Below are 13,371 nucleotides of genomic sequence, written 5' to 3'. Positions count from 1 at the left end.
TAGCAGCACTGTAAAAGAGGGAGGGGGGGAGACAATGCAAATAGTCTGGGAAGCCAACTGATTAGCTGTTCAGGAATCTTATGGCTTGGGGGAAGAAGCCGTGTAAGAAGCCTTTTGTACCTAGACTTGGCGCTGCAGTACCGCTTGCCGTGCGGTAGCAGAGAGAGCAGTCAATGACTAGGGCCTTCCTCTGACACCGCCTGGTATAGGGGTCCTGGATGGCAGGAAGCTTGGCCCCAGTGATGTACTGGGCCGTACGCACTACCCTCTGTAGTGCCTTGCGGTATTTCAACAGGACAATGAAAGGGCTATTTGACCAAGAAGGAGAGTGATGGAGTGCTGCATCAGCTGGCCTGGCCTCCTCAATCGCCTGACCAATTGAGATGGTTTGGGATCAGTTGGACAGTTGAGTGAAGGAAAAGCAGCCAACAAGTGCTCAGCAAATAAAATATAATTTTATTTGTCATATGCGCCAAATACAACAGGCAGAGTTGCAAAGAAAAAGCCATATCTCAGACTGGCCAATAAAAAGAAAAGATGAAGATGGGCAAAAGAACACAGACACTAGACACTAGAGGAACTCTGCCTAGAAGGCCAGCATCCCAGAGTCGCCTCTTCACTGTTGACGTTGAGACTAGTGTTTTGCGGGTACTATTTAATGAAGCTGCCAGTTGCGGACTTGTGAGGCATCTGTTTCTCAAACTAGACACTCTAATGTACTTGTCCTCTTGCTCAGTTGTGCACCAGGGCCTCCAACTCCTATTTCTATTCTGGTTAGCGCCAGTTTGCTCTGTTCTGTGAAGGTAGTAGTACACAGCGTTGTACGAGATCTTCAGTTTCTTGGCAATTTCTCGAATGGAATAGCCTTCATTTCTCAGAATAAGAATAGACTGACGAGTTTCGGAAGAAAGTTCTTTGTTTCTGGCCATTTTGAGCCTGTAATCAAACCCACAAATGCTGATGCTCCAGATACTCATCTAGTCTAAAGGCCAGTTTTTTGCTTCTTTAATCAGAACAACAGTTTTCAGCTGTGCTAACATAATTGCAAAAGGGTTTTCTAATGATCAATTAGCCTTTTAAAATGATAAACTTGGATTAGCTAACACGACGTGCCATTGGAACACAGGAGTGATGGTTGCTGATAATGGCCTCTGTACGCCTATGTAGATATTGCATTAAAAACCAGCCATTTCCAGCTACAATAGTAATTTACAACATTAACAATGTCTACAATGTATTTCTGATCAATTTGATGTTATTTTAACAGACAACAAATTTGCTTTTCTTTAAGAAACAAGGACAATTCTAAGTGACCCCAAACTTTTGAACGTATATATATATATATATATATATATATATATATATATATATATATATATATATATATATATGGAAACTTCAAGGGGTCTTAAAATTCCAACTCAAATAGCAAAATGATTTAAAACAATACTATATAGCTTAGTAGAAAATATTAAAATATTTTACATCTGAAGAGCTGCTTGGAGTACTGTCTCGAGCAGTCCCACCCCAGAGCCTGAGTACGGAAGAATGAATTATCTGAAGGAGTGGGAATCTTTTTGTTGATTATCATTTTTGGGTATTTTTTTTTTTTGTGATTCATGTTTTTTTCCATTCCTGTAATTAATTTATTTTTCTTTTGTGTATTTATTCACCCCCGTCCAGTTGGCGCGGCATGCACCTCTAACATTTGTTTACGGACCCCCATAATACCATAGAAGAAGAAGGCGCTGCCCATGCGATCAGACGCCATAGAACATATACAATGTTGAGTCCTCTGACTATCCCTATGTGCCATACCGAAACATGGCGAGGAAATAAGTTTATGCACTATTTTTGTCGGAAAATGACTTGCCTAGTCATTGGTACCAACTACTCTAGCTAAAGTATATATTTTAGAAGTACGAACCAGCTCCATGACGCTTATCGATCGAGGGTCAATTGGGACTGCACAGAAACTGTTTGTTTTTTCACGGTCGGTACAGGCAGTGCAAGGCGCGATCACTGTCAACGCGAAAGGAATGAAAGTTTGTGTACGGATATCGAACATTTGACGTAGCTAGCCGTACATTCCACATTGATCGGGCGGCTCGCCATTTGCTACTTCATTTGTGGAACATTTTAAGTATTTGCCGGATGGGAATTACGAGTAGTTAAAATCCATGTTTAAGTACAATAAATCTTATTTTTGATTTGTGCGTGGGTAGCTAGCTAATAGCGTTCATGTTGTGGCAGACTGAAAAGTGACAGCTCTGCTGCGGACCACCTTTGTATTACGCTGTTATTATCTAGCCTGCTAACTTAGCAAGCTAGCTATCTACTTGTTAATGTCACAAACATTAACATTATAATTGCATCGTATTTGAGTTAGAAGCATTCAAATTATCTGTCGACGACCTTCAAACAGCATTTACGCAGTGACGTTATTGCCAAAATGAACGCAGTAAGAGAGTGCAGCACACGATTGGGTCTCTGTAACGCAATTGAACTTAGTATGCTAGCTAGATAACTGCTTTTTACCTTGCCATTTTTGCAACCATTTGTTTATGTTAGCTAGTTAAGTTAGCAAGTCAAGTCTCATCAGGGATTGATGTTCTGAGCGGGACTTGACAGCTCAGGACACAGTTAAGTTAAACATTGGGCCACCTGGATTTTCTACTGGTTGCTGCTTTTATTTTGTAGCTAAATTATTAGCTAACTAACGTTAGCTACGACTTTTGCCAGCATGTCTGAAAACGCCACCACACGAAGCTTGGATGAGATAGACCTCGCAGCTTTGAGGGTAAGTGGCTACTGTACATCTCGTTAGCTAGGCTAGTTCAAAGCTGCAGACAGTTGTCACAATGCTCGTGACAAAAGTTCACTGATAATACATTTTTTGGAAACTTGAAACAACTAGAGCAGTACGTTGTTGGTGCTTGCTTGAGCTAACTAACGTTAGCTACCTAATGTTATATTTAGGTAAATGGCTAGTTGTGGGTTACGCACAGAGAGGGTTGCTAGATTTGAGTCTATTGGATGTCACTACTGACTACACTATCTTGTTTTTTTCCCCCATATCACCTTGGTCAATCTGAGTCCATTTTTATAAGTGCATGGGTGAGCAGGATGAAGGCCTGATTCGTTTGATCGATGGCTTTTAAAACAGGCCTGTATATACGTTGCATTTATCCTTTTAAAACTAGTCCACATTGATCTACTTCTATCTATCAAACAGTTGCACTGTATCTTGTGTACTTTTTACCCGTGTCTTATCATACAACTTCACAGACCACAACACACAGGTGTTGACAAACGTATTTACCACAGTGTGTTGTGCTACAAGACTTCCTCTTAGGCTTTTATTTTTTGTGTCATTAGAAGTAATAAAAACGTAATCTCAAGAACATTTCTTCCAAGAGCTATCAAAGCATGATTGAAATAGATTTGGGGGAATTCAAAAGGTGAGTTTTTCACTGCACTCTCTCTCTGACATGCACACAATGGTCCACAAGTGTATTGTGAAACTCCCGCTTTGCATATTCCAAAACCATCAGTTAGAAATAATTAACAAACCCACACCTGGGAGCTCACTCTCCAGGACCATAGACATTCAAGTTATCTATTTGTAATGTGGACCGTCATGTAGGTTGACTGTTCTGATACCATGATCCAGTGTCAGTATATCATCAAAACGAAGACTAGTGGCATGTAACAACAGAGTAGAGGCACTTTAGTTTGAGGAAGGGAGATTTAATATCTACCGGTATATCTCACCTACACACTTTTGCGATTTCAGTACAGCAAGTTACAGGCCAGACCTCTCCAGGCAATGCTATTTCATTTTTCATTCTGAGAGAAGAGGGATGAGAGAGAGAGCTCTGAGAGGGATGATTCACTAGAGCTCATTGTTTGTTGGCTGTCCTATATAACACCCACTCTGCCTGCTACACATACACACTCACATAGCCTACAAGTACAATCTAGGCTAGTACTAGTGCATGACTGTTTTCTGTGGAAGACTCAAATGTTAGCTAGTAGAACAGGCTTTGTGTAATGGATTTTTTTGTTGGGATGCCTTGAATTCTTTGAGTCCCCACATCAACAAATGTCAGGTGGTAGGACGTGTCAAGAATCAACGCTTACCTTCCAACTTCCAAATCTGTTCTAGGCTATTTCTTGAGCGACCGACCCCTTTGCAGACAGTTGTTTTTCTCGATTATGACATTTTTTTTATGGTTTCTGTGAGTTTAGTTTTTGATAGTAGACAGTGAATCTAAAGGCCTAATTATTTGTGAATTTGATAGGCCTATTTGTCGAGAGAGAGAGGAAAAGCTGTTTTTCTTTAGGTAAGTACAGACATTAGGGGGGGTCTTCTGACAGACAAAGATCCAACAGCATTATTAATGAGTGGAGTTTGCACTTCTGCACCCAAGTTAAGTTGACTGAAGTGACGTTAACAGGTCCACAGTGTGTATTCCTCCAATGCACTTTCTGATCAATGTTGACAGTTTTGTTGCTGGTACGGCGCTCCACACTCCCTAGCTTCCGCACAACCCCCCACCTTCATCTCTTTCTTCCTTCCCTCTCTCTGCGTTGGACGTGGGCGATGCTGCCATCTCTCTCTTCCCTCTGGATAATTGCATTAGCCTCCTCTATGCCATCGTTCCCTCTTCCCCCTGTCATCTCATTTTTTCTCTCTATTTTGTACACTTGTACTCCAGCGCTTTTACTCCAACCCTTTTGTCAGTTTGATCCTGCTTCTCCTGCTCTGTGCTCCTCTTACACACAGCATAGATGCACTAATTGGACGATTTGTCATTCCCATTATGTTTATTTCATTTCTCTCTCAACCTCCGTAGCCCTAATGCTCACATCTATCTTTGCCTCATTCTCTTGTACACCCCTCTCCTCTTCTTATATACTTTCTCTCTGTTAAAGACAAACACTTGAAAAAGTCAGGAGACAGACCCATTATTGGAACCAGATGAAAGCAGGATGGTCACGCTGTACGCTTCCAACCCAAAGCAGCCCCAACGCCCACAGATCCTACACAGGCCATAATGAATCACACTGTAAAAGTGGAACTGGGAGCCTTTTTGCCCTATCCAGGGAAAAAAAGCGATGGCTAATTTTAGCATTTAGCTAGAAGTAGCCATTATGAACATCACCTGTGGTTTTATCTTATGGTAGGGAAAAATAGTAATGTTCTTGCAAATGTTTCTATAACCTCAGTGGTGGATGGATGTGTAGAGCTTCTATGTGTCTCAAAACATCTCAATAGTGCTCAGGCCTCCATGCTTGTGTGCTCTAGGCCTATATATTTGCCAGTCTATTTAAATGTACCATGTCTGTCTCTGCATCTTGTCTCCCAGTCTGTCTGGCCTGGTGTTCTGGTCTCAGTCTGCCAGAGAGCAACCAATCTTAATGAATCTATCACTCTTTCTTCCAGGACCCAGCAGGGATCTTTGAGCTGGTGGAGGTGGTGGGAAATGGGACCTATGGACAGGTGTACAAGGTAAGATGAGTTTGGGCCAGCGACCCAGTTTAGAAGCTGAGAGACACTGAGGGGATGAGTCAGATGAACCACTGAGCTGGTTGAAGCTCAGATTGAGGCTGTCTGAGTTACTCCCCTGAGTGTCTCAAACTCCAGCTGTGGTAGTAAATCTGAGATTAGGCCAGAATAGTGCACCTGTGCTGGACCACGCTAAGGCTGTCAGTTTGAGGACCCCAGGAGACAGGTAGTGGTAATGAGATAATATGGAGAGAACTAAAAAGTAGAGGGGAGAGAAGAAGAGTAAATGACGTGGTGAAACATACAGCATAATCACTCTCAAAACGGATTAAACCAGGGCAGGAGTTTCTTGATCTATTAGAGATTTTTGTCTCAAATGTAGGATATATTTTTTTAGAGCTGACATCTGTTGTACTCCCTTAATTTTCTCGTTTTCGATTGACCAGTTAAGATGATCAAGTCTGCTCTGCCTTTAATCAGGGGCGTCACGTGAAGACAGGCCAGTTGGCTGCAATCAAGGTCATGGACGTGACTGAGGAGGAAGAGGAAGAGATCAAGGCTGAGATCAACATGCTGAAGAAGTACAGCCATCACCGCAATATCGCCACCTACTACGGAGCCTTCGTCAAGAAGAGCCCACCTGGACATGATGACCAGCTCTGGGTCAGTCTGATGGATTCTGTCCCTGTCTGGTGGTATAATCTGAGAGAGAGCTTCATCATTTATAGGGCTTTCTCTGATATCCATGAACCCCATAATGCACAGAAACTAGATTAGGGTTATTGCATGCAGCATATATTATTTATTACAGACACACTGAACATTGTATTTATGTGTGCTAAGTTCCTTCCTGTCTGTGTACAGCTAGTGATGGAGTTCTGTGGGGCTGGCTCAGTGACAGACCTGGTAAAGAACACCAAGGGCAACTCTCTGAAGGAGGACTGGATCGCTTACATCTGCAGAGAGATCCTCAGGGTGAGGAAACACAGTGCACCCGTTATAGAACTGTTACAAAACAGTCTTTAGGCCAAGCACCAGTGTAAATCCCTGCATTGGAAAAGTGCCATTACAGACGCCCTCCAGAGGGCCTCAAACCTCTGACTGAACTCTGACCCCTCTCTAATACCCAGGGCCTCTCGCACCTCCACCAACACAAGGTCATCCACAGAGACATCAAGGGCCAGAACGTGCTGCTGACAGAGAACGCAGAGGTCAAACTCGGTGAGATGATTGATTCTAAACTGTTAATGTGTTTGCTCTGCTGCTGCTTGTTGTTTACATGTGTTTCTGTACAGTGTGTGGGCTTGTTGTAATCAAACATTTGTATGTTTTCCGTTCCAGTGTTCCGGCCAGAAAATACATTTACAAAATTGGTTCAAACCAAGAGAAAGTGACTGTTCATAGTACATTTTCATTATTTTTTGAGCCTGTGAAATCAACATCGTTTTTACAAAATGGATCATTAATTTCCTCGACCCATTAGCACAGATAGAGAAGCTTGCTATGGAACGCGTAAGCTAGTTGTTTACACGTTTAATTGGTCAGAAAAGTGCAAGATGCGATTGAAATTTCACTGGTGGGGAGAGGGAGCGGGGTGGACATGAAGGGGGCTCGGCTTGATGCGCTGAACATCATGACGTCATTTGAACTGGACTGTGTTTAAGCTATTACTAGCATTAGAACTACACCAAATCACGATTATATACTAGACAGGAATATTTTTGTAACAAAAAAAGAACATTATTAATCGGTTCTCAAGATTTTAAAATAACGGTTCTGTTCCAGAACACTAGAGATCACTTTCGTTCCCAGTTCTGTTACCTTTCCTCAAACCGGGTCCAAACCCTGGTTGTGATGAATATGTAATCCTGCTCTTTGTTTCCATATGTAATCTTCCAGTCTGTGTTTTATAGCAGCTTCCCTAAGTCTGAATATAGTGCTCAATTGTCTCACCATCAAGCACACTACATATTTGTATTATGGTTTTATCTACAACTTAATCAAGACTTAACTGTAGCCAGTATTACTGAGTCTCTGTCCTCCACTGTGTGCAGTGGACTTTGGGGTGAGTGCTCAACTGGACAGGACCGTGGGGCGCAGGAACACCTTCATCGGCACACCTTATTGGATGGCCCCTGAGGTCATCGCCTGTGACGAGAACCCCGACTCCACCTATGACTACAGGGTAATGACCCCTTTCCATCCTAACGTGTCTGTCTGTGTATGAGAGTGGGTAGTAAATCTCACGTGTGTCTCCACAGAGCGATATCTGGTCCCTGGGGATCACAGCCATAGAGACAGCAGAGGGAGCTCCTCGTAAGTACAGCTCAGTGCACCCACCCACACACATCTATCTCCACTTTATTACCCTTTTCATCCACACCCACCCACACGCATTTATCTCCACTTTATTACCCTTTTTTATCCACACTCACCCACACACTCAAACAGCTGATATTTATCTCCTAAACTCTCAAAAGCACATTCTGCATAACATAAGCCTGCAGTGGAGAGATTTAATCATCTCCCACATTATGAAACTCCAGTCTCGTCACTGGCTCATAAATCAAGCCATGTGTTTGAGATGGCTCATTCACCACTGTGCTGCTCATGTAAGATACGAGGTGAGGGGGCTATTGATCTGTGGTGTTAGAGAGCCTTCTCTATATCAAACCGCATAGCACAACACAAGCACATATCACTGCACACTGCTCCCACCGTAGGCAGCTTTGAAGTGGGATGCCTGCCCGGAGAAGGATTCTCTCCCTGGAGCTCCTGCTGTTGCTGTACCCACCCAGTATGCGTGACACAGCCCAGACAGTCGAGGGCTGTTGTCGTCAGATGCCTGTTGTCAATGAATTATGCAATATGGACTTTCTCACATTCTCACTAACACTGAGTTTCTACTGGTGACTGGGAGGCTACTGGCTCATTGTTAGCTAGCATTGCTGTTGTTTTTTCAAAACCTGATAAAACCACCCTCTGGTCTGACATGATCAGACTGATTTAACTCATGTGAACAAACCGACATCCATTCTGTTGTGATGACTAAATGTGCAAAACGGTGAAGTGTGCACGTTGGTACATGTATCACCATTAAAAAGTTCCCACAGATGCACATAAACTGTTTTTATACATCACAAACATTGTCAAGAATGACATACTTAAACTGGTCGTGTAATCATCATGTATCAAATGTTATTGGTCACATACACATGGTTGGCAGATGTTAATGTGAGTGTAGCGAAATGCTTGTGCTTCTAGTTCCGACCGTGCAGTAATATCTAACAAGTAATCTAACAATATCACAACTACCTTATACACACAAGTGTAAAGGAATGAATAAGATTATGTACATATAAATATATGGATGAGCGATGGCCTTACGGCATAGGCAAGATGCAGTAGATGGTATAGAGTACAGTATATGAGATGTAAACATTATATAAAGTGGCATTGTTTAAAGTGACTAGTGATACATTTATTACATCCGATTTTTAATTATTAAGTGGCTAGAGATTTGAGTCAGTATGTTGGCAGCGGCCACTCAATGTTCGTGATGGCTGTTTAACAGTCTGATGGCCTTGAGATAGAAGCTGTTTTTCAGTCTCTCGGTCCCAGCTTTGATGCACCTGTACTGACCTCGCCTTCTGGATGATAGCGGGGGGAACAGGCAGTGGCTCGGGTGGTTGTTGTCCTTGGTGATCTTTTTGGCCTTCCTGTGACATCGGGTGGTGTAGGTGTCCTGGAGGGCAGGTAGTTTGCCCCCGGTGATGCGTTGTGCAGACCTCACTACCCTCTGGAGAGCCTTACGGTTGTGGTGGTGATACAGCCTGACAGGATGCTCTCGATTGTGCATCTGTAGAAGTTTGTGAGTGTTTTTGGTGACAAGCCAAATTTCTTCAGCATCCTGAGGTTGAAGAGGCGCTGTTGCACCTTCTTCACCACGCTGTCTGTGTGGGTGGACCATTTTCAGTTTGTCCGTGATGTGTACGCCGAGGAACTTAACTTTCCACCTTCTCCATTACTGTCCCGTTTGATGTGGATAAGGGGGTGCTCCCTCTGCTGTTTCCTGAAGTCCACATGTAGTCACTGAAAGTACTGAAATGAAACGCACTGCATGCCTTGGGCAGTATCAGAACTAACGTTAGTGTATTTGTCCTAACAAAGGGCATTTTGTTGTTGTGCTGATAACCTAACCAGACAGGTTAAGCTAGCTATGCTTGGAAGACAATACGTACGTGTTGCTCAAACAAGACAATGGCGCAATAGGTGTGAGGCAACAAAGAAAGGATAAGGATCGGGTTTATCAAGAGCACATTATATTGATTGGGACTACAGTTGTATGCATAAGGATTGTGATCATTACATGTTTATACTGTATAGTAGTGTACAAGCAGTATTTAAATGCTCTTTTGATTTAAATGCTTTGTACCAATCCATCATTATCTCCCTCTCTCTCCCCCCCCCAGCTCTGTGTGATATGCACCCTATGAGAGCTCTGTTCCTCATCCCGAGGAACCCCCCTCCCAAACTCAAGTCCAAGAAGTGGTGAGTGTGCGGTTTGGTTTCTGCAGTTGTTTTTCCTAAAACTTCAGTTTTATTTTAGGACACAGCTATTTTCTCTTGGCTCCCCACCCTCTATTGCCCTCCCTTTGTAATGATAAGATTCCTTCCTTACCATAGCCCTGCTGTGCTTTACTGAGCTATTTACATCCTACACCAGCTGGCCATGGTACAGTGGCATGACAGAAATGTTATCACTAGGGCTGTGGTGGTTACGAAATTTCATCAGCTGGTGATTGTCAAGCAAATAACTGTCGGTCTTAAGGTAATTGACAGTTAATTAACAAAAACACATTTAGCATCTCCTAGTTTCCACACATAGTAAATCCATGTGATATAGCCTACACCTTCCCAATAAATCCATTATTTATTTTAGACAGGTCTAAAGAAGCATGATATGAAGAAAACATAGTCTATTTCAGAATAGCATACTCTGAGTTGTCCATGTTAGGTCCTGATGTGGCTATGACAAATAGCTGTGGGCTACACTAGTTCATTTAGCAGACAATATTTGCTTATAATTCTGTGGCATTATTTTATAGTATGATGATTACAATTGAACAAAGTTTAATAAAATATAAATATTTTCTCCATGATTTGAGGGCGTGTGCACATGCAACTATTCTGTGTTGAGCCTTTATCAAAGAAATAAACTCAGCAAAAAAAGAATGCTTGTTCAATGAACCATAAACAATTAATGAACATGGACCTGTGGAATGGTCGTTAAGACACTAACAGCTTACAGACGGTAGGCAATTAAGGTCACAGTTATGTAAACTTAGGACACTAAAGAGGCCTTTCTACTGACTCTGAAAAACACCAATAGAAAAATGCTCAGGATCCCTGCTCGTCTGCGTGAACGTGCCTTAGGCATGCTGCAAGGACGCATGAGGACTGCAGATGTGGCCAGGGCAATAAATTGCAATGTCCGTACTGTGAGACGCCTAAGACAGCGCTACAGGGAGACAGGACAGGCAGCTGATCGTCCTCGCAGTGGCAGACCACATGTAACAACACCTGCACAGGATTGGTACATCCGAACATCACACCTGCGGGACAGGTACAGGATGGCAACAACAACTGCCCGAGTTACACCAGGAACGCACAATCCCTCCATCAGTGCTCAGACTGTCTGCTATAGGCTGAGAGAGGCTGGACTGAGGGCTTGTAGGCCTGTTGTAAGGCAGGTCCTCACCAGACATCACCGGCAACAACGTCGCCTATGGGCACAAACCCACCGTTGCTGGACCAGACAGGACTGGCAAAAAGTGCTCTTCACTGACGAGTCGCAGTTTTGTCTCACCAGGGTGATGGTCGGATTCGTGTTGATCGTCGAAGGAATGAGCGTTACACCGAGGCCTGTACTCTGGAGCGGGATCGGTTTGGAGGTGGAGGGTCCGTCATGGTCTGGGGTAGTGTGTCACAGCATCATTGCCTGCAATGACAAGCTCAGTCCAATCTCAACGCTGTGAAGACATCCTCCTCACTCATGTGGTACCCTTCCTGCAGGCTCATCCTGACATGACCCTCCAGCATGACAATGTCACCAGCCGTACTGCTCGTTCTGTGCGTGACTTCCTGCAAGACAGGAATGTCAGTGTTCTGCCATGGCCAGCGAAGAGCCCGGATCTCAATCCCATTGACCACGTCTGGAACCTGTTGGATCGGAGGGTGTGGGCTAGGACCATTCCCCCCAGAAATGTCCGGGAACTTGCAGGTGCCTTGGTGGAAGAGTGGGGTAATATCTCACAGCAAGAACTGGCAAATCTGGAGCAGTCCATGAGGAGGAGATGCACTGCAGTACTTAATGCAGCTGGTGGCCACACCAGATACTGACTGTTACTTTTGATTTTGACCCCCCCCCCCCTTTGTTCAGGGACACATTATTCCATTTCTGTTAGTCACATGTCTGTGAAACTTGTTCAGTTTATGTCTGTTGTTGAATCTTGTTATGTTCATACAAATATTTACAGATGTTAAGTTTGCTGAAAATAAACGGTTGACAGTCAGAGGATGTTTCTTTTTTTTGCTGAGTTTAGGTACTTGTGCTTAATTTAGAGTTATTATTTTAACTTTAGTTGTTTCGATACTATTGGCCAACATACAATCGCTGGATAATAAAGTGGACGAACAAAAAGCACCTATATCCTACCAACTAGACATTAAAAGCTGTAATCTTATGTTTCACCGAGTCGTGGCTCAACGATGACATGAAAAACATACAGCTGGAGGGTTATACACTGTACCGGCAGGATAGAACATCAGCCTCTGGTAAGACAAGGGGTGGCGGTCTATGTATATTTGTAAACAACAGCTGGTGCACGATATCTAAGGAAGTCTCAAGGTTTTGCTCTACCTCAGGCGAGCATCTCATGATAAGCTGTAGACCACACTATCTACCTAGAGAGTTTATCTATATTCTTCGTAGCTGTCTGTTTACCACCACAGACTGATGCTGGAACTAATACCGCACTCAACGAGCTGTATACGGCCACAAGCAAACAGGAAAACGCTCTTCCAGAGGCAGCGCTCCTAGTGGCCGGGGAGTTTATTGCAGGGAAACTTAAATCCGTTTTACCTAATTTCGACCAGCATGTTAAATGTGCAACCAGAGGGGAAAAAACTCTCGACCACCTTAACTCCACACACAGAGACACATACAAAGCTCTCCCTCGCCCTCCATTTGGCAAATCTGACCATATTTCTATCCTCTTGATTCCTGCTTACAAGCAAAAATTAAGCAGGAAGCACCAGTGACTCGGTCAATAAAAAAGCAGTCAGATGACGCAGGTGCTAAACTACAGGACTGTTTTGCTAGCACAGACTGGAATATGTTAAGGGTTTCTTCCCATGGCATTGAGGAGTACACCACACCAGTCACTGGCTTCATCAATAAGTGCATCGATGACATCGTCCCCACAGTGACGATACGTTCATACCCAACCAGAAGCCATGGATCACAGGCAACATCCGCACTGAGCTAAAGGGTAGAGCTGCCGCTTTCAAGGTGTGGGACTTTAACCCGGAAGCTTATAAGAAATTCCGTTATGCCCTCCGACGAACCATCACAGGCAAATCATCAATACAGGACTAAGATCGAATCGTACTACACCGGCTCCGACGCTCATCGGATGTGGCAGGGCTTGCAAACCATTACAGACTACAAAGGGAAGCACAACCGAGAGCTGCCCAGTGACACGAGCCTACCAGACGAGCTAAATTACTTCCAGGCTCGCTTAGAGGCAAGTAACTCTGAAACATGCATGAGTGCATCAGCTGTTCCGCACGACTGT

The 13,371-nt window shown here is 43.6% G+C and overlaps 1 protein-coding gene across 6 annotated transcripts in view; it reads left to right on the top strand.

Annotated features, from left to right (window-relative positions):
- Positions 1-1,744: 1,744 nt before the first annotated feature.
- The window catches only part of LOC106567878 (misshapen-like kinase 1), a 30,891-nt gene continuing 19,264 nt past the window's right edge, over positions 1,745-13,371 (top strand). For all 6 annotated transcript variants that reach the window (XM_014137726.2, XM_014137724.2, XM_014137727.2 and 3 more), the window contains exons 1-8: positions 1,745-2,800; positions 5,450-5,515; positions 5,993-6,175; positions 6,377-6,487; positions 6,643-6,733; positions 7,567-7,697; positions 7,774-7,828; positions 9,985-10,063. In XM_014137726.2, the coding sequence (XP_013993201.2) occupies positions 2,744-2,800; positions 5,450-5,515; positions 5,993-6,175; positions 6,377-6,487; positions 6,643-6,733; positions 7,567-7,697; positions 7,774-7,828; positions 9,985-10,063 (773 nt within the window). In that variant the 5' untranslated portion in view covers positions 1,745-2,743. The remainder of the gene's footprint in view (positions 2,801-5,449; positions 5,516-5,992; positions 6,176-6,376; positions 6,488-6,642; positions 6,734-7,566; positions 7,698-7,773; positions 7,829-9,984; positions 10,064-13,371) is intronic.

Source organism: Salmo salar, chromosome ssa13, assembly GCF_905237065.1.
Source record: "Salmo salar chromosome ssa13, Ssal_v3.1, whole genome shotgun sequence".
NCBI classification, from domain to species: domain Eukaryota; kingdom Metazoa; phylum Chordata; class Actinopteri; order Salmoniformes; family Salmonidae; genus Salmo; species Salmo salar.
This window is presented reverse-complemented; position numbering and strand designations above follow the sequence as displayed.